The sequence below is a fragment of the Emys orbicularis genome, chromosome 4 (assembly GCF_028017835.1).
Source record: "Emys orbicularis isolate rEmyOrb1 chromosome 4, rEmyOrb1.hap1, whole genome shotgun sequence".
Lineage (NCBI taxonomy): Eukaryota > Metazoa > Chordata > Testudines > Emydidae > Emys > Emys orbicularis.
The window spans coordinates 75,728,693-75,748,701 of record NC_088686.1 but is presented as its reverse complement, the minus strand read 5'-3'; the positions used below and the strand labels follow the sequence as shown (position 1 = coordinate 75,748,701).

General features: G+C 44.2%; 1 protein-coding gene across 5 annotated transcripts in view; it reads right to left on the bottom strand.

The window, feature by feature from the left end:
- AMBRA1 (autophagy and beclin 1 regulator 1) overlaps window positions 1-20,009 on the bottom strand; it is a 162,295-nt gene that overhangs the window by 105,184 nt on the left and 37,102 nt on the right. For 3 of the 5 annotated variants that reach the window (XM_065402400.1, XM_065402402.1, XM_065402403.1), the window contains one exon: window positions 13,993-14,175. The exons of the other annotated variants lie outside the window; for them this stretch is intronic. In XM_065402400.1, the coding sequence (XP_065258472.1) occupies window positions 13,993-14,175 (183 nt within the window). The remainder of the gene's footprint in view (window positions 1-13,992; window positions 14,176-20,009) is intronic. 5 annotated transcript variants of the gene reach the window in all.

The window sequence follows — 20,009 nt, the reverse complement described above, 5'->3', positions numbered from 1 at the left end:
GTAAGATTCACATGTGTAAGCCTGCTTTGTTATGTTAATCCATTTCTCCACTACTGTATTCCTATTGACTAATAAGTAGAACTTAGTTCAGCCTTTTCAAAACACTGACCCCACATACATTTTTGAGTACAAAGCTCCTATGACACATGGCCAGAAAGGTTTAGGCATCCTGCAGGATAAATGACCCAAATTCAATCTTTGGGACATATTAGTAGATAATGTTTGTGTTTTTGTGTGTTTACATATACATTATTAGAGGTCAAACGGTTCCTGTCTATGCTGTAGTCTTAATTCAGAGATCAAAATGAGATCTTAACATTTAAATGAACTATAAATATATTAATCACTGTATTGATCTCTCTTTGAAATGTATAGCAAATCACCTGCGAATGGTGGAAAACAGGCAATTGACTTATGTTAATTTATGTAGCTAATTACCGGTGATGCTTAGGAAATAGGTCTACTTCAGAGTCTCGATGATTGCCTATTGGTCGCCTAGGAACTCTGAGCTGTCAAGAGAAGGCCTGGAACTATATAAAAGCCCTTGGGTCCTGATCCTTTTTATCTCAGATCTGCTTGTGGCTTTGTGCAGGGGAAGCTTAAGTCGTAAGACGGAGATCTCCAGTCCCACCTGGATCTCCCTGGATATGAACATTGGACTGAATCTATGGACTAATTCCAAGAACTCTTTGTAACCCCATAGCTCACCATCTCTACTATGAAACTAATCTCAGAACTGTACTCATGTCTGTATGTATACTGATCTTTTAACCAATACTCACTCACTCTTCTTTTTTAATAAATTTTAGTTTCGTTAATAAGAATTGGCTGTAAGTGTGTATTTGGGTAAGATCTGAAATATTCATTAACTTGGGAGATGATGTGTCCAATCCTTTGGGATTGGTAGAACTTTCATATTTGACTTGGGTGTCTGGGTGGAAGCCCAAGGCTGGGTTGCTATAAGGGAACTGTTTTGTGGTGGCTTGGTAAATCTAAGTATTGGAATATCCATCAACTTTGGGGATTGTCTGCCCCATTCTTTGCAGTTTGCCCTAATTGAGTAACCTCAGTGTGGTCCCCCTGGGGCCCCGATCACAGCGCCTAAGAGAGAAGACTCCTGCAGGCAGCCAAGCCAAACTGCCAAGCTATGGGAAGAAACAGAGGTGCTGAAGCCTGGAGATCCAGTGAAAGAGTCAGGACCTACCCTGGAGTGAGTGAAAGTTCACGGCCTATCACTAGGAAGGGTGTACTCACAAGAGACTACAGAGGGGTGCAAGGCATAGCACACCCTGTAATCCATGACAAATATGAAGGAAGGAAGGAAATAGCATGTTAAATGAAATGTGTGGATGATACTAAGGATGTGTTGTCAGTTACCCTACATACCCATGCTGGTAAGTAAAGGATGTGCGTTGCATGGGGTGCCACTGAAGACAAATTAACTGCCAATTTTGCCCTGAATAGGGAAAAGATGGAACATCACTGAGGACAGAGAAACAAAGGGATCTAAGGCCTGATACTGCAGGGTTCTCAGCTCTTTCTGGAAGTGCCTTCAACTTTCACTGACTTGCACTTACACGGATCAAAGCCCCTTAGAGAAGAGAAATATGAGCAGTAAATAAAAAAATATATATGGTAAAATGGAAACCAACTACACATCTGGGAAAAAATAATCCCAAACATTCAATAAAAGGGAGATAACGAAGAAGCAGAATGCAGAGACATCAATAGGTCTGAATACAGGCAGCAAATTAGACAAAAGTATGCAATACAACATGCACCTGTTCCCAGTGCCTCAATTTCAGAGGCCTCACGAAATGAAATTAATAGGCAGCAGGTTTAAAACAAACAAAAGGAAGTATTTTTTCACACAATGCACAGTCAACCTGTGGAACTCCTTGCCAGAGAATGTTGTGAAGGCTAAGACTATAACATGGGGTGGGCAAACTACGGCCTGTGGGCCAGATCTGTGGGGAATTGCAGCCAATGGGAGCTTCGGGGGAGGTACCTGCAGGCAAGGGCAGCGCGCGGAGCCCTCTGCCCCTCCACCCCCAGAGGCCGCAGCGACTTCCGGGAGCGGCGCAGCATGGGGCCAGGGCAGGCAGGGAGCCTGTCTTAGCCCTGCTGCGCGCCACTGCCACCCCAGAGCCGCTCCAGGTAAGCGGCACTGGGACAGAGCCCACACCCTGCACACCTCCTGCACCCCAACCCCCTCCTGAACCTGAGCCCCCTGCCGCACCAACCCATACCCCAACCCCCTGCCCTGAGCCCCCTGTACACCCTGCACCCCAATCCCTTGCCCTGAGCCACCTCATACACCCTGCACCCCTCCCACATCCCAACCCCCTGCCCCAGCCCTACATTCATGGCCCTGCGTGCAATTTCCCCACCCAGATGTGGCCCTCGGGCCAAAAAGTTTGCCCACCCCTGCTATAACAGGATTAAAAAAAGAACTAGATAAGTTCATGGAGGAAAGGTCCATCAATGGCTATTAGTCAGGATGGGCAGGGATGGTGTTCCTAGCCTCTGTTTGCCAGAAACTGGGACTGGGTGACAGGTGATTACCTGTGATCACTTGGTGATTACCTGTTCTGTTCATTCCCTTTGGGGCACCAGGCACCTGGCACCGGCCACTGTCGGAAGACAGGATACTGGGCTAGATGGACCTTTGGTCTGACCCAGTATGGCCGTTCTTATGTTCATGCCCCAAAGCAGAAAGGCGGCAATTGCTCTTGACACAGTTTTGGGCATAGGGACACCCTACCTGAAATACTACACTTAATTCTGGACATCTCATTACCAGGAAGAACAGATTGTGATCTCTTTGGGCAGGAAGGGTGCACACGTGTGTGCGCGCGCACAGCACCTAGACAGTACAAGGACAGAAATGACTACTAACACCCACAGTAGGTAAAGGGCTAAAGGGATTTAGAAATAAAGAATCACAATTATACATGCATAACTTGGTAAGAAATGAGTAAACAGGGATCAAACATTTACAAGTATTTGAAAGATGCAATAATCATGAAGGAAGGAGAAATATTTAAGGTGAAACATAGGAATGTAATTAGAAAGAATGGGATAAAATTAAGCAAAGTAAAAATTTAGGCTACACCAAAAATCTCTTTACTGACAGGGAGATGCATTAGGACTGTGGAATAAACTCCCGAAGATAGCAGATAAAGCACTAGAGACAGACTGCAGGGAACAATCCTGTCCTGGCTGACGAGATGGAAACTAGCAGAATAGGTCTTTTTCATCTCTAGTACATGTAACAACTGAGATGGTAGCCAGGTAAAGTTAGTAAAGACATAGTACCTTCCCAGTATTTCACCTCTTTCTTCTGAATGCTAAATATGATCATCTTTCACTAGAAGCTGTTCCAGGGGAAACACCAGAGAAATCCTCATCAATTTATCAGCTAAAGCTTCCTTAAACCAGCAGGATTGTAGATGGCTGGGTTTATTAACAGCTCTCCTGGCCGCCAAAAAGAACACAGCCTTGATTACCTCTCAGAGGGCCATTCAGGGAGAAATAAAATGAGTTTTACAAGATAAAAAAAGCACACTTCAGAAGTTCAAGTATCTCTGACAAGCACCACATACAAGAGGATTCATCACCTGGTCAAAAGAGAAACACAGCAACAGTTCCCTGCTAAATGCTAAGGATTAATCACTTCAGAAAAAGACCAATTTGAAAGCACAGTGAAACAAACTCACAGGCCTACCATATACATTCTGAACAGGCAACCAGTTGTGTCTATTCCAATCCCACCTGTCACATTGACACATGATTAGGGACCCACCACTGCCTTTTGAAATGAGACTAACCAAATCAGTGGCTGCATTAGTCACTAGTGCTTGGAAACTTCATGGGATAGACTGAAACTGGCTGTAAATAGCAAAATAATATAAAACCACCACAACCATGCAGGTTGTGTCTGGAACACCACTAGGGCTCTGCCTGTACAAACAGAGCACACCACCCAGGTACCAGCCTCCTTCCAGAGATACAACTGCATTAGCCAAGGTAAAGTTCCCAACATTTACCGTCAATTTGACTACTTCCCATCAGTAAGTGTGACTGGGAGACCCCACACCAGATCTATCCCTAACAGCAAGAACATTCACAGTAATTGGTGCTACTCTGCAAGCAGTTTACAGCCCTGCAACATACACCGGCTGCTCACTGTGCACTTTCAATATCCATACTGGACTTAGGGGGTCAAAAATTAACAAAGTCACTTCTCTACATACTGAGCCATTAACAGTCTCCAGGATTCTCACCCAACAGGTGATGGGGGAAAAGAGTTGAAAGTGTGGGAGTCACAGGCAGCAATGGCAGAATATAGACAGGTGGTTACTTCCTGGAGCTACTCTTAGGAAAGAACTTTGTTTTAAAAGTGCCCCATCTTGTTGAGAGTCATCAGAATTGCTCAGGAAGCTGGAGCCATTGACGCCATAAGAGCACTGTTGTCAGGAAGCTCACACTACTGAAGTCTACGTTGATACTGGCATGCAAAAACTCATCCAAGCAGCACCCTTGTGGGAGTCAGCATTCATGGTTAACAGGATGCTATTCTGCAGAAGATAACAATGTCCTGCTAATAGCAGTCCCACTGCAAGGAAGAAGTCTTGAACTATCACTACATCCAGGCATTGTCATTGTGCATTAAGACTAAGAAGAGGGGTGCAAGAGTGTAAAAATAAATGCAAAGAATTAGGGAAGACAGAGCTGCAGGCTATAATGAGTAGATCACAGGCCAAATTAAGACACTTCCCAAGCACTAGTAAGCAAAGTTCAAAGTGTAGACTCAGTATCTTTCCCATTCCTCCAGACCTTGAAGGGTTCTTTACCTGCAATGTTTTAAAGGAGATGAATATAATTAATATAAATTGTTGCATGTTTGGTAGTGATATCCCAGTGCTTAGTGTCCCAATCCAAAGATCTTTAGTAGAAAGAGACAGAATGAAAACAAAAACCACCACCAAGTCCTAGGTAATCCCTTTCTACTTAAAAAACTGCTTCTGAGAATGCTCCTCTTCAGCAAACCATGGGAAGTAAAGCAATGTGGAATAGGAGTAAGCTTAAATCATTACCCCACTATGCTTCCTTCTTAAATGCAGAGCAAGAGAGATAAAGAGGATCTGGGAGGAAAACAGAATAATAAAGTCATGGACAGAAACATTTTAAGCTCCTGCTTTTAACAGCTCTATCTGGACTCCAGTGACAAGAAACCATCACTCAGAAGAGTATTCGTTGTAGTTATGCCAGTAAAAGTGATCACGGACAATTTGCAATTGTTACATCTACGTCTCCTGCAGAGAGACAAGTAGTTAGGAGCCATTAGGAAAGGAATAGATAATAAGACAGAAAATATCATAATGCCACTATATAAATCCCTGGTACACCCACACCTTGAATATTGCATGCAGTTCTGGTCACCACATCTCAAAAAAAGATATATTAGAATTGGAAAAGGTACTGAGAAGGGCAACAAAAATGATTAGGGGTATGGAACAACTTCCGTATGAGGAGAGATTAAAAAGACTGGGACGATTCAGCTTGAAAAAGAGACTACTAAGAGAGGATATGATAGAGGTCTATAAAATCGTGAATGGTGTGGAGAAAGTAAATAAGGAAGTGTTATTTATCTCTTCCCATAACACAAAAACCAGGGGTCACCAATGAAATTAACAGGCAGCAGGTTTAAAGCAAACAAAAGGAAGTACTTCTTAACACAATGCACAGTCAACTTGTGGAACTTGTTGCCAGGGAATGTTGTGAAGGCCAAAACTATAATGGGGTTCAAAAAAGAATTAGATAAGTTAAGGAGGCTAGGACCACAAGTGGCTATTAGCCAAGATGGTCAGAGATGCAAGCCCCTGCGCTGAGTGTCCCTAGCCACTGTTTGCCAGAAGCCGGGAGCGGACAACAGGGGCTGGATCATTTGATGATTACCTATTCATTCCCTCTGAAGCACCTGGCATTTGCCACTATCAAATGACAGGATATAGGGCTAGATCAGGGGTTCCCAAACTTCAACAACCTGTGAACCCCTTTCACTAAAATGTCAAGTCTCGTGAACCCCCTCCTAAAAATGACTATTTCCAGGGATTTTCTCCTTTATCTGAGTATAAATTATAAAAACAGTGATCTGGGAAATATAAAATGTGTTTTTATGACATGCATATTACACACTATTATTTATTATTACTTATCATTACAGTATTTTTATTACATTATGAAAATGGCAACACTCTTCCAATATCTCACTTTCGTAGCTTGTATCACTTTGAATAAGCCTGTTATAAGACAAGGCTCCTATGTTTCATCAAGGAGTATCAGATGTTTAACATCATGAAGGTATTTAAGAAGCCAACTCAAAGAGTTCCTCCTACACAAGCATTCAGGTCTTGAGCAGTCCAGACAAACAATGCACATTACAACAAAGCTTAAACTTGTTCTTCATAATTTTAAAAAAACAATACTAGCTGCCTATTTAATTTTAAAAACAGCAAAAATGTCCACCTCCCTTTCCATTTCTTATAAGGAGTCTTGAAGTTTAAATCTCCTCAGTGTGACAGATATGCTTGCTTTGATCTGCTTAGCTCGTGGAAGTCCAGTGGCTCCGTGCTGCTGGCCCCGTGCTGCCCAGGGTCCCTAGGACCAGCTCTGTCCGCCATTATGGAATTTTTCCCCCGAGAACCCCCTGTAACATTTCGCGAACCCCCAGGGATTCACGAACCCCAGTTTGGGAACCACTGGGCTAGATGGACAATTGGTCTGACCTATAGTATGGCTGTTCTTATGGTCTTATGTAATAGCTAGTTTCTTTTTTCATTTTATTTATATGGTGGTCATATAAGTTCAATCATCCAAGATGACACTTCTTGTTCTTGCATTAAAGGTCCTACAGATCACAGTCCCTTCTGGCATACTTCTCAGAACTGGTCACCTTATATATCCTCTTCAGAAAGAGGGGATCTCCTGATCTTCCTGGCTGAATGTTTAGCCAGCCATACATCTTTCCCCTTTGTGTATGTGTAAATAAGACGACCAAGCCAACCTCACAAGTTTACTTACAAGCTGGCCTGGAATGGAGAAGTCACCGAGACAAGGAAGGATGGAAGCTCCCAAACCAAACACTTTTACCTGAAGACAAGACAGTAATAATCTGCTGTGCTGCTCACCGAAGTAACTACCCCATACCTCTACCAGTGGATGTAAATTCATGTTCTCAAAGGCACTGGAAATCTGAGAATTACAGAACATCTCCACGTAGGAAAGGATAGAGTGGCATTGAATGTAAACCAGTTCTCTGCTTTATAAAATCAAGGTCAAAGCGTGCAGCTCTCAGATCCTAAAGCCTCCTGTTTCTTTATGAAAAGATGATAACTGTTGGAGGAACTCTGAGATGACTCCTTTGGACCCCAATGTGAGAGGTCAGTGAGGCTGTCAAGAATGGTGGAGAGAAGGCAGGTAGGAGGCTGGAGGCCTTTGTTGAATGGAAAGGCCATGGCTTATCCTACATTGCCTAGAGTGTTTACTTTAAACCTGGTGCAGGATAACTTGCTAAGAGACTCATAGGTCTGGGAACCAAATATTCCACAGCTGGCCTCATTATAGAAGAGAACCAAGTAATCCTTGGTGCTCTGAAGCACGTGAACATTCTGAAGAAGGCTCGTACACTCTGCAAGTCAATAGGTAGCTGTCATGAACCCATGGTCTTACCGACTGGGGCTGCCAAAGACTCGCTCCTGCAGTGCACACATACTGATCACAGATCTCTGTCTAGGCATTTCTAGTGCACTTGCATTGAACTGAAAAACCTAAATACCATGATGGGACCTAAGGTCAAAGAGCCCACTCCCTCTCCTTGTCCATAGGAGATATTGCCGAGGACTACTCATTTGTGTCACAGTCACAGACCAGAAGGGATCTTTCCCAGTACTGATGGGAATTGTTCAACTTTACAGTCTAATTTACAGGATTTAGGAGGGAAGAAACAGAGCTAACAGTGAGCAGTGCTGGTACAACGGTGACCTCTTCCTCTGGGATGAATGGTACCAGAGTCAGAGTAGAGAATGGGAGAGATAGCATGCATATAGAAGGGGAGAAGGTACAAACACTAAACAAATGTAATTGCTGAGCTCTTCCCAATCTATATTCTAACAGGCAGCCGATTTTTGAAGGCAGACAGAGGGAGTCAGCCACAATCACACCTTTAGCTTTGGCTTGAAACCCTTTATGAAACTGTGGTGAAGCATTTCCGTGAAGGTTTTCAGACAGAGCAACATACTGTCCTAAATATTTGCCGTTCTGAAAAACATAGTAAATCTGCATTCTGTCCCATGCTTGCTGCAGACAGAGACAGGGAGATAGATGGCAGAAATTCAGGACATGGAAATATTTCTGCATATGAATATGGCAATCAATCTGCACTGCATGCAAAGTTTTTAACCTGCTGGTGTCCAAGGAACCCCAAGAGCATTGCCCACTGCAAGGATGACTCCCGTGTCAGAACTGCTCCAAGCCAAAGGAAATCTCCAAGAGAGACCTGTTCTCTCTTGTGCAAGTCAATTTAAGGGATTTTAAGCCTGCAGGATTTACTGGAATCAATAACAAGGACATCTTCCCTCATTAAATGTACCAAAGCATGCGCCTCATTCCAAGAATGCTGAAGGATTGCAAACAAGGCTGGGACATTAGGGAGCCCAAAATGGATAAGGGCTTGTCTACAGGGAAAACTTTTACCAGTTATACCGCCATAATTGTATCAGTGTAGTTCGATAGTTATACCAATAAGGCCCCACATAGACACTCCTATTCCTGAATCAGAGAGTTTCGGCATGGGGAGGTATAACAAGATAACTATATCAGTTTAAATTCACATCTTAGTTTATACTGGCATAACTTTCCTGTGCAGACAAGCCCTGAGCTTACAATTGTCAGTTGTACTTAGTATGGAAAAGTATGCTGAAGCTGAGAGGTTAAACATGCATTAGTGGGTGGGTATTAGTGAGTGGGAAGTGAACAGAATCTGTCTTAGGAGAAAATCCCAACAGGGTTGCACAGGAGAGAGCGGGGTTTGGGGCAGGGAGGAGAAGGTGGGTACTGGTGGCGATTCTACAGGGCCACAAGAGTGTAAACTCGGCATTGCTGGGGAACAAGTTTCTTGTGGGCCAGCAAATCTGAAAGCACACAATAAATACACACTTAAAACCCTGCAAAAGAGTGAAGGGGCTGAGCAAGGCCTGGGCCTCCAGAGCCCTGTGCAAATATGGAAAGGGTGAGGGATGAAGTAACTATTGTGATTAATGTGCACAAGCCTTGTCAAGTAGTGTCAGGCTAAGCAGTGTTAGGCCTAAAACTTCCGGAAGTTGTAAGAAGCGAGTACAGTTGAATCCTGCAAGCATAAGCATAATCTAGCTAGGAAGCTTTATAGGAAGCCTGGTAAAGATAGATACAGACTTGTGGTTACTATGCTCTACAACCAAATACCTCTTTAAGCTGACTCGAGCATTTTTGAGTCTAGCAAATTAACCACAATTAGCCGCATAGAGAAGAGATGAGCTGAGCACAGGTGCACAGTTCATAAGATCAAAACAACCGCAAATACCACACAAACATTTGGCCACCTTCATTGGTTGACCTGTTTTGAAACGCGGCCAGCAAATACCGTATAAAAAAGGTGCAAAGACGCAAGTGTTTGTGTGTGTGTTGACCTAAAGGAGATCACTCTTTGTCAGGCTCACATGCACCCCCTGAACCAAAGGGACTTGCGCTTCACCGACTATCTGTGCCTGGCCAGCGTAGGAAATGGTCGACTGAAAGGTAATATATCTTTGGAAAAACACAGGGTAAGGTTTTGGACTAAAGAGGTCTGGTTGTGCTCGAACTAGTTAATCTTAAGTCTGTATTAATACTATAGTTTAAGTATATTAGTAAATTGTTTAAGTTGTTTAAAAATAGTAGTAGTCAATAGTTAATCAATATATAGTAACTGTATATGTTTTGTGCCTTGCTGAAAACAGGTGCAGCGCTGGTGAAGCTAGTAGTTTATAATTCATAATAGCTTTGCAAGTCGCTGTGCCTGTCTTCAGTATAAGTTACCATCAAGTTTATCATAAAAGTTTATAAGTTGTTATATAAGGTTATAGATTGATTAACTATATTTCACTAACCTTAACCTATGTATTAACGCATATGGAATTGTATTTGTTGGGGTGGTTACGGTACATGTGAAGTTGCTAGGCAATCAGTAATAGTAGCGTTGCATGTGCTTGTGACTATTTTCAATATTATTTACCTTTTATATGTGTACTTATAGGAATAGGTAGTTAATGCATAATATTACTTGTACTTGTGCTTGTCTCCAGTATAACTTGCCATTTGTATTAATCCTCACTCAGTGCTGGTCTTTAATTCTGTTTTTCTTATTCTGCCTTTGTTGCCTTTATAGTCGTAAGTCATTAAAAACCTTTCTTGAGGAATAATTAGCTGTTTAGTTTCTCTTTTGCGGACACTACTCAACCTCATTACATCTGTGTTGGGTGGTGGGAAGTAGCGATCACCCAGAGCCCCACTAGGGCCCTGACGTGAGCCCCCCTAGGGCTCTGATGTGTGCCTCCTCCTTCCATTAATCTCCACAACTATCACTGCCTGCTCATAGACCCAGATCCAGTAGAGCACACGGGTACTAACTATCACATATGCCTCCTTCCCCAGGATCCCTAAACAAAGAATAAAGAGGGGGAGAGAAATTTACAATCTGATTCATCCAGAATAGAAAGACAAGAAACCAAGTCAGCTTGCTAGCACTTCAGGGAACACTCTCTAGGATTCCAGAAGTAAAAGCAAGCCACTGAAAGCTGAAAAGCATGGTGGTGAAGGAAGGGAAGGATAGCGATGAAAGTACTGACCTATCCCCATCTTTCTCACCCATCACAGAGGGAGGGAGAGAGAGAGATGTGGTGTAAGGTCTGAGGCCTTTTTTCTGCAGCCACATTAGGACAGCAGTAGCTATGAGCTAAAAAGCAGGTGGGGGGGGGGGGAATAAAAAAAAAAAATCACATCCTCACATTCCATCTAAATTATATTAAAACACTGAAATATTGGGCTGTTAAGAAGATGCTCCTGTCCTAATAGTACCCACCATCACCAGATAAAGAAACAGATCTTTAAACATCTTAAGAAAACTTCGTTTGATAGCATTCTGTCAGGCAAGGAATCACTTATTAACAGTTGTGATTGTGAAATCTATACATCTTTATTGTTTTGCCTTCATGGTTCCTACTTTATTGTTTATCGATATGATTTCTGTCTGGTTCTTTGTTTGCCTGTCACAACTAATTTCACAAGATTTAAATCAATTAAGGTGGCGGGGTATGGTTGGTTAAAGAATTGTTTCACAATATGCTAGGATTGGTCAAATAATTATTTTGTAGTACTTTAGTTTAAAATGATTGGTTAAGGTATAGCTAAGCAGGACTCAAGTTTAACTATATAAACTGGGGTCCAAAAGGAAGTTCCTTGGAACCTAATTCCAGGACACAACCCAGGATCAGAGCTGCCAGACTCAACCCCCTGCCAACCATATCAGGCAGAAACTGGAGGAGCCCCGGACAACCTGATCCTGATTGGCCACCAGGAAAAGTTCATCTGCCTTATTGGCAGTGGTGAGCACTGTAAGCTTAGCGTGTGCATTCTGCTTTGGTAACTGTTAACAAATAGAGGTTAAGACTATCAAGGTGTAAGGCACTTTCACTGGTAAAAGGCCCCGCAAACCCCCAGAAGAATACGCCCCGAATCCTAGGAACCGGGAAAGGGTGGGGGTGCCTAATTTAACCAGGTTATGCCTTGAGCCCACAGAAGGATAAAGGTGGGGTGCCCTAGAGAGTGCGGGTAACAGTGGAAGCTAAACCAGCTCAATAAGAGCAGAAAAGGGAAAGATGAATCAGGAAAGGTAAAGCAAAGAAGGGACAATTGGAAAGATTGAAGGAAAACAAAAAAGGCTTCACTGCGAGAGGTCAGCGGACAAAACTGAAAGATGAGTCACAAGGCAAATTCCAATGCAAAGGTCCCCAAGCTAGGTCCCTGTTATCAGCCAGAGAGACAATGAAGCAGAGGAAAGAGAGGCAGAGAATGTCCTTAAGATGCAGAGGGGCAGAATTCAATATGGAACATTCATTCCCAAAAAGGTTGGTTAGCACAGAGGGAAGAAAGACTCCTCAGCATGAAATGAAAGGCGGCCTCAGTGTGCCTGAGTGAATTGCTTTCCCGAATGGGCTCTGGAACTGCGTGAATATTATCTGCAGGGGAACACATTTCTCTACAGGTATCGGCTTTGCTGTGTGAATGGAGAATGTACCATCCATTTTCACCAGCAGAACCACCTTCCCCAGAAGATGAATGGGAGGCAATAATGGAAATACTAAGGGCTGTGTTTGCTGGGCTCTCCCCTCACACAATGGGCCTGTGAGGCTGTCACACTGATGCTCCTCCAGCCTGCAGAGTTGCTTAGGGAAAGCTATTAGGCAGCTGACACTTCTGCATATCTCCCCTCATTTACATCTTACACAAATAAGGCCACAATGAAAAGAGAAGATGCATGCACTCCCCTTGCGCTTTCGAGTATTTAATTGCTGGAGTGTGAAATGACAGCTCCACTGAATAACATTTCAGAAAAATTCTGCCACCCCCTTAATCCTCACCAGGAAAGGGATTTATCTGCTGCTACTTTGGGAGATGTAAATTCAATACTGTCCTTCATAAAAGGGGCTTCACCTTGAATCAAATGACATGGGGCATGCTGCTACCCCAGAAGGTGGTGCTGTAGGAAGTGAGGGTAAGAGCTCTGACAGTGGGAGAGGTTAATCCTTCTGATGCCAGAAGGAGACACTGTTGAGGACAGTCTAGAAGCCCAGGCCATTGGAGTACTCACAGCTCCCACAGTCCCAATACCCCTGAGCAGATTGTTTTGTGTGGGGATCCTGTGCTTGGAGAACATAAGTGTGATAAGGATCAAAATAAAAGTGGATACTTGCAACAGCTGGGAAAATTCTACTTCGAAATGGAACAAATAATGAATGAATGAAAAGGTCACAAGCAGCAGGGCAGGGAATGCAAGATGGACCTTTCTTATCTCAATGCCTCTGACAGTAACTGACACCCAAACTCTTTGAGCAACCCACTACAGTTAGTCAGATGCCTGAGTGAAGAACCTCACCCTACCATACAGTGGAAAGAACTTGTTGCAAGTCAGTTTGTCAGGGCCACACCACAGTACAGTCCAACAACACAGTTCCAAGCAGAGGCTTGCATGGAACCCAGCATAGGGGATTAAGAATGGAGGAAGGCCTCGTCTAAGAGGAAAACTACTCAGCAGAAATAGTGAGAGAGAGAGAGAGAGAGAGAGAGAGAACCAGCCATCCTAGAGGTTTGCGGTCTTCAGCTCTGACTGGAGGAATCTCTCTTTCTGCCACACATTGGTCCATTTATCATCTGTACTGAAGTCAGGGTTCAACCTTATAACCCCTGTGACAGGGGAGCCCCCCAAAGCTGTCTCCATAGCTACAGTAAATGGAGAATGGAAGCACATGCTGACTATTCTCTCCCTCTACTCAGCTCAATGAAGCACTACTGTCTCCTGAAAGATCTTCTTTGCTCCTACTCTGCTACAGCTTTGAGTTCATGTCCCTCCTTGGATTCTGCCCTTGACATGAAGGACAGGACAGGATCCTGCTTAACTAGAACTCCAGCAGCAAGTCAGCTGGAGGCATTGAAGTGAAGTAGGCAGCTCAATTTGTGTCTCATTTATTTGTTATAAAAGTGCAGGGGACTGATTAGTGATAGATGCTGCTCTAATTTCTGATCAAATGGCCTAAACAAGCCTGAGACAAGTTTGCTTACTGAGCAGTAGGAACTTATAGAGCAGCCATTGGGTAAACAATGTGATGTAGTGGGAAGAGGCAGGGTGCACACACTTACTCAAAGTCTTCAAACTCCAGATCATTTCCCTCTACAGACGGGCCTTGGTTCTCTGAGGTGGAAGCAGACGACGAGGAAGAGCGGAGACGATTCTGTTGGTAACGCATGGAGCGCTGGCGAATACTGTCCCTCCGGGAAAGATACTGGATCATTCTCTGGGCATAATATGCTGCAGGAGACAACCTGAAAAAGGAAGAGAGAGAAAGAAACACGTTATAACCTGTAACTTGAGGACCCAAAGGAGCAGAGAATGAGAATGCAATCCTACTTTTCCTGTTGAAATCTGGTGATCATGAGGGAAAGGACATTGCACCCCATATACAATGGCTGGGAAATAGGTGGTACAGAGACAAGCAAAAAATAGGAAAAGAGCAATGGAGAAGAGTGCAAGGAAACTTTCCCTTTAAAGATAAGCCTTCCACCTCATTCTCCTGCTGGGGGACAGACACAACAGTATCTGCAGACAGCACCACTGATGGTTAACAGACACTGTTTTTTCAGATTCCTTGGAACATGCGCTTTCATTTATCACCACCTCAGCCAACTAATTCCAGCAGAGGGCTCTGAACAACCACCAAGAACCAAGGCCATCCACAAGAAGGACCCTGCTAATCAGTTCTGAGGGGAAAGGCAGCAGCAACCTTCAGATGAGACATTAAGCAGAGTTCTGTGCCTGCTGCTAGTCACCACAATACAAGGTACAGGAGGAACTTAATTTTTCACGAAGAGCTGCAAACAAATACTTGGTTGAAGGCCCTTTAGAATTTAGTCCCAAGGGACTCAATTCTAATGACCTGGTCAATAATCAAACAGATTTTATCAACCTAGGCTGTGCAAAGTCTGTAGATGGAGACTGATAGGAGTTGCTAGACTCCTGGGATACATGTTCTTGTTATTGTAAAGCACTTTGGGATATCGAAGAATCAGAGCAGGCTGCGCAGCGGGGACAGAGGGACGGTGAAGAAATTTGGCAGCATGTGACCTCCAGAAGAAGAAAGAGGAGCGTCCATGTAACAGCAATGGAGATACAGGTGAGCAACCGTTTTCATGTTCTCTCCACAGGTACTAATGCGGAGAGTGGACTAGATGATACATCTGAGGGAAGGGAGCAGAAGGAGACTCCACCGATTGGAAGGCATGAGATGCACTGTCCTAGGGATGGGGGTTCCATGACCACCGCTCCCAAGAGAAGGAGGCGGGTGGTGGTGGTCGGGGACTCCCTCCTCGGGGACTCCCTCCTCGGGGGACTGTCGTCATCTATCGGCCACCCCGTCCGGGAAAACCGAGAGGTCTGCAGCTTGCCAGGAGCTAGGATTCACGATGTGACGGAAAGACTGCAGAGACTCATCAAGCCCTCGGATCGCTACCCCTTCCTGCTTCTCCACGTGGGCACGAATGATTCTGCCAAGAATGACCTTGAGCGGATCACTGCAGACTACGTGGCTCTGGGAAGAAGGATAAAGGAGTTTGAGGTGCAAGTGGTGTTCTCGTCCATCCTCCCTGTGCAGGGAAAAGGCCTGGGTAGAGACCGTTGAATAGTGGAAATCAAAGAATGGCTATGCAGGTGGTGTCGGAGAGAAGGCTTTGGATTCTTTGACCACAGGATGGTGTTCCAAGGAGGAGGAGTGCTAGGCACCTAACGAAGAGAGGGAAGAGCATCTTCGCAGGCAGGCTGGCTAACCTAGTGAGGAGGGCTTTAAACTAGGTTCACCGGGGGAAGGAGGCCAAAGCCCTGAGGTAAGTGGGGAAATGGGATACCGGGAAGAAGCATGAGCAGGAGAGACCAAGAGGGGAGGACTCCTGTCTCATACTGAGAAAGCAGGACGATTAGCGAGTTATCTTAAGTGCCTATACACAAATGCAAGAAGCCTGGGAAACAAACAAGCAGGGAGAACTGGAAGTCCTGGCACAGTCAAGGAACTATGATGTGACTGGAATAACAGAGACTTGGTGGGATAACTCACATGACTGGAGTACTGTCATGGATGGATATAAACTGTTCAGGAAGGACAGGCAGGGCAGAAAAGGTGGGAGTGTTGCATTGTATGTAAGAGAGCAGTATGACTGCTCAGAGCTCCGGTATGAAACTGCAGAAAAACCGGACAGTCTCTGGATTAAGTTTAGAAGTGTGAGCAACAAGGGTGATGTCATGGTGGGAGTCTGCTATAGACCAGCAGGGGGATGAGGTGGACGAGGCTTTCTTCCGGCAACTAACAGAAGTTACTAGATCGCAGGCCCTGATTCTCATGGGAGATTTTAATCACCCTGATATCTGCTGGGAGAGCAATACAGCGGTGCACAGACAATCCAGGAAGATTTTGGAAAGTGTAGGGGACAATTTCCTGGTGCAAGTGCTGGAGGAACCAACTAGGGGCAGAGCTCTTCTTGACTTGCTGCTCACAAACCGGGAAGAATTAGTAGGGGAAGCAAAAGTGGATGGAAACCTGGGAGGCAGTGACCATGAGATGGTCGAGTTCAGGATCCTGACACAAGGAAGAAAGGAGAGCAGCAGAATACGGACCCTGGACTTCAGAAAAGCAGACTTTGACTCCCTCAGGGAACTGATGGGCAGGATCCCCTGGGAGAATAACATGAGGGGGAAAGGAGTCCAGGAGAGCTGGCTGTATTTTAAAGAATCCTTATTGAGGTTGCAGGAACAAACCATCCCGATGTGTAGAAAGAATAGTAAATATGGCAGGCGACCAGCTTGGCTTAACAGTGAAATCCTTGCTGATCTTAAACACAAAAAAGAAGCTTACAAGAAGTGGAAGATTGGACAAATGACCAGGGAGGAATATAAAAATATTGTTCAGGCATGCAGGAGTGAAATCAGGATGGCCAAATCACACTTGGAGTTGCAGCTAGCAAGAGATGTTAAGAGTAACAAGAAGGGTTTCTTCAGGTATCTTAGCAACAAGAAGAAAGTCAAGGAAAGTATGGGCCCCTTACTGAATGAGGGAGGCAACCTAGTGATAGAGGATGTGGAAAAAGCTAATGTACTCAATGCTTTTTTTGCCTCTGTCTTCACGAACAGTGAGACAACTAGGGCCTTGAATCACCCTTCCAGATGACAGACTAGCTTCTAGTGATCTGTACTCTCCAACACTCCCTACTGGATACCAGCCTGCTTTTCTGTCTACATATGCTTGATTAGACAATCTCAGGAGGCCAACAAAACACAACTTTTAGTGGCCAATATATGTAATTCAATATCTGTAATCAAACAGTAATAATCCAGATTTCTTCCTGCAGCACTTGATCCAGAAGAGGAGGTGAATTTAGTAAGTCACTGGGGTAAGCAGGAGGGTCACTTCAGAGCCCACAATAGATGAACAGTGCCATTCACCAAAAAACATGACATTCACACGAATGCCAAATGGAGTCAAAGCTCAACAGCTCTCTCTCACTTTGCAAACAGAAGGGCTGAGGTTTCACTCAGTGAGGGCAATCTCATCAGGTAACCACGGCATTTACCAACTCAGATGGATGCCTCAACGTTAAGAAGCCTTGTGTGTTGTAATGATGCTCATTTTGTAATATGGTAATGCAATTAACTAGAGAGCTCTGATGACTATATTCCTGTATAATGTCTCTTTAAACAAAAGCTCACTGTTGTAATGATTGTTGTTTTGTTTCTGATAGTTATATGGCAAGGATTTATAAGCTGTTAATACTTTCTAAATAAATATTTTTTGGGGGGAGGGGGAAGCAACAGATGTACATGTGATTGTTCTAGTACAAAGATTTACTAGGGGTACAAACCTTTAACACCTCAAATACTTAAATAACCATCTCCCTAGCATACTGTTTATGAAAATGCCTGTTTATTATTAGAACTGAATTCTTGACTATTTGGGATTAGATTCTCACTCTTTGCCTGGTCTGCACTGGCTGCCCTGAACGAACTGTGCTCAGATTTCTACCTAGTGCAATTCAAAAGTGTCTCCTATGCCCTTAAAGTTCACTTTGCACTTCCAGCCTCTCTCATCCCACTGAATCATGGAGAGAAAAATCCTCATGCACTCATTGGAATGCATTTATTTAAAATGGGATGGGGACCGTGGCGCTGGAACATTTTAAATAATGGGGGCGCTGAAAGCCAACCCCCTTGCCCCTGTCCAACTCAGAAATGGTTACAAGAAAAATAAAGATAAAATGTTTACTAATGCCTAACAAACTATATTGGAGTCAAGCAAAGTTTCTCATCTCATGCTCCAGCAGATTAGTGACCAAATTCTCATGTCAGAATCTTTCCCCCAGAGTCTAACACCTGCTTCCTTTGTCTCTTCAAGAGCAGTGAATGTGATGGGCAGAGAGAAAGAGAGGGGTCCCTTTGGGTGTTTTCCCTCCTTTTTATAGTTTCAGTCCCCCTCTTGAAAAACATTTCCAGCCAAGAACCAGGAGCCAAAGAGAGTGGAAGGATAGTCCCTGCTGTTTTTTTTCACCCATTTGAACTTCCTTTCTCTTCCCTTCATGCTTGATGGCGGCGTTTACTGCTTAAATGTAAACTAAGCAGAGCACACATTCCTTTGTTTAGGACAGACCTGTTTGCCAACTTCTGTTTCGGCAGGGATGTCGGGTTTGGAACATGTTTAACACCACCATACAGGGGAATCTTATAACTTCACATACAATGTTGCCACACATATTTTACCAGGACAACACTTACCAGCAAATTATGAGTTTTCAAATGATATCTTACAAGGCATATTTTGTACAAAGATTATTACAATAGCGTATAGGATGTGAATAAAGAGGTGTATTCTGTCAGAGCCCCCTAGCAACACACAAACTTTGTAGTAGTCCACAAGACAGTAGGCTACTTTTGACACCACAGGATCCAAATTAACTCAGTACATGAGGTGCATATGGATCACACAGATGCTTGCAGTGAATGGACTCCAATTACCAACGCAGGTGGCAGACAGAGACTGCATTGCTGGATGTGTGACAACAATTGTTCAAGCTGCTGACTGTGAACCCTGAGGCCAATTTCAGCAGTGCAGAATCCAGCACCAAGCAAGCGTAGTCTAACAGCGTAGACTACAGCATGGAGCAATGGTGCTGACTGATGAGGAACCTAGAGGAGGAGGATCTGAATGGCAGCATTCAAACATTTGCTTTAGTTGGCACTAAAGCAAAAGTTCAAACATACTGCTCCCTAAATAGTGAGGTGGGCATGCAAGGATGGATTACTAGGCAATACAAAGTGCTCAGTTACAACCCACAGAACTCTAACCAGTCTGGCCATGTAGATAAATGGGCAATCAAGATCTTAGGGAAGACCACTTCTTTTCAGAATTAGGATTCTCCAAGCCTAAAGCATCCCTCCCTCCCCTTGTTTCCTGGGAAGACTCTCCACCAGCTGAAGGAGCTCTGGTCTCTGCTCCTGAAAATACCTGAAGGATCGCTAAAGTAACACTAGGCACTCCTTCTGACCAAGGGAGAATTACACTTGCATTTTCATGTCCCCAGCCCCAAGTTGGCCAGAAGCAGAGTAACTTCCCCCTCCCTGTTGCTGACAGCAGAGCTGTTTAAAGCTGATGGACTTGCTTCCATTAGTACACAAGACTCAGCAGTCAACATGTATATTTTAATTAAGTAACTGTTTTCCTGTTTCTACTCTGTTGTCAAGCCTGTAAGTACCATTAGATCAGCCGAGCAGGTCCAAAAACCTCTGCTGTCTGTTATCAAGGTTCTGCAGTATGGCTTCCAGCACATGGATACCCACAGACACTTCATGGCTGTTCCCAAAGTCAGCTTCATGGCAAGGTGGCAGCATGGGATACCAGTCTACAATAGGAAAGTAGAAACACACCTCGCCAGCAGCAGCTGTTCCACATAATGAAATATCTCCCCTTCAGGGGTTAACCCTCTTGTTCTATGCCTATTCCCTGCTTGAGGAAACAGAGCGAAAGACGAATGAAAGACAAGGAAACCAGGAGGCCTCTTCAGTTTTGGCAATAAAGAATAACTGCAAGTGAGCAACCACAGACTACTCATTCTAGTGACCTCAC